The following is a 1,220-nucleotide window of genomic DNA, read 5'->3' as shown; positions in this document are numbered from 1 at the left end:
GTTGTCGACCCTAAAGTGGTGGGCTTCTTTTAAAATTTTTTATTAATGCTTAAGCCGTTCGGCAAAGGAAAATTGCTTGAAAAAAAAGCGAAAATGGTATGCAGGGGGGTGTGGTGGTTGCGTTGCCTGCAGTTTTTGCTCGGAAGCAATTTTTTTAAAGTAAAATTTGAGCAATGATTCTTCCGCAACAGTGCAGCAAAAGACAGTGAAGAATGATTTCAGTGGTGAACAGAGATTTGCTTTTTTGTCTTAAATTATGCTTTGTTTATCAAATTGGGGGGGGGTGATAAAAAAAAAAAAGTCATAATATAACCCCCCAAACAGTCAGAAGAAAACGTAGAAACGTCCATTCCTGATTGGGAAAATGAAAGGATATTTGAAAACGAGAAGCCCGTAGACGTATCTGATTTCAGCGAGAAAGTTGAAGTTGAATCGTATCTAAGTGAGCATTCCAAAGCTTCAAGAGTACCTTCGTCGAGGATTGGTCGAATGGCTAGTTTTGGAAGTGAGTACTGACTCGGTGAACTCTGTGGTCAATTTTAAGTAGTTGCTTTTGAAGATTTAGCCGTGAAACTTGGCTTTGGCGCTTTGGCTGAAGTAACGCGACGATCTTTTAAAGGCCGTCAAGAAGGTATGCGATTACTGAAATATTCAGATCAAATTTATATATATATATATATATATATATATATATATATATATATATATATATATATATATATATATATATATACTTCATAGAAGTCCAGAAAAAATCCATTTCTGACAGAAACTAATAGGGAGCGTTTGGTGTCGACCCTGTGCCGGGCTCGAGGAGCCGCTTTGAGTCTCAGTGTAATGATAATCGTTCGGGGTATTTTTAAAAGTTTATTCTTATTATATTTTTCTTATTTTTTCTTTATTTTTATTTAAAAACAATACATTAATTAATCCAGAGATGCAGAGAATTTTTGAGCGCGTTCGTTGTAGTGGTGATTTTATGCCTGCCTCGCATGTGAATGTAAAATTAAAAGTGTCTCGGCTTATTTTTGTTCTCTTTCATTGGCGCACTATATCACTTTAACAGAAAACACGTCTATCTGAATTTGGTAAAAAGTAGAGAGATGTGTTCTGAAAATGTTGACGAAAACCCTTCTGCAGCTGCATCGATAGGCCATGTACATCTGGCTGTTTTGCACACAGATGAGAAAGTGGCTATGCAAAATTCAAGTATATTTTTC

At 36.0% G+C, this 1,220-nt stretch overlaps 1 protein-coding gene across 1 annotated transcript; it reads left to right on the top strand.

Moving 5' to 3' along the window:
- Window positions 1-54: 54 nt before the first annotated feature.
- On the top strand, window positions 55-1,063 carry Tsp_15390 (conserved hypothetical protein; the record flags this gene model as incomplete). The annotated part of the gene is given in 6 exon segments (XM_003368381.1): window positions 55-159; window positions 172-224; window positions 329-505; window positions 560-631; window positions 770-853; window positions 936-1,063. Coding segments are annotated over 6 exon segments (619 nt in total), but the record flags the coding sequence as incomplete, so codon positions are not given.
- Window positions 1,064-1,220: the final 157 nt, after the last annotated feature.

This window comes from Trichinella spiralis, assembly GCF_000181795.1.
Source record: "Trichinella spiralis strain ISS 195 chromosome Unknown Scfld2558, whole genome shotgun sequence".
In the NCBI taxonomy this organism is placed as follows: domain Eukaryota; kingdom Metazoa; phylum Nematoda; class Enoplea; order Trichinellida; family Trichinellidae; genus Trichinella; species Trichinella spiralis.
This window is presented reverse-complemented; position numbering and strand designations above follow the sequence as displayed.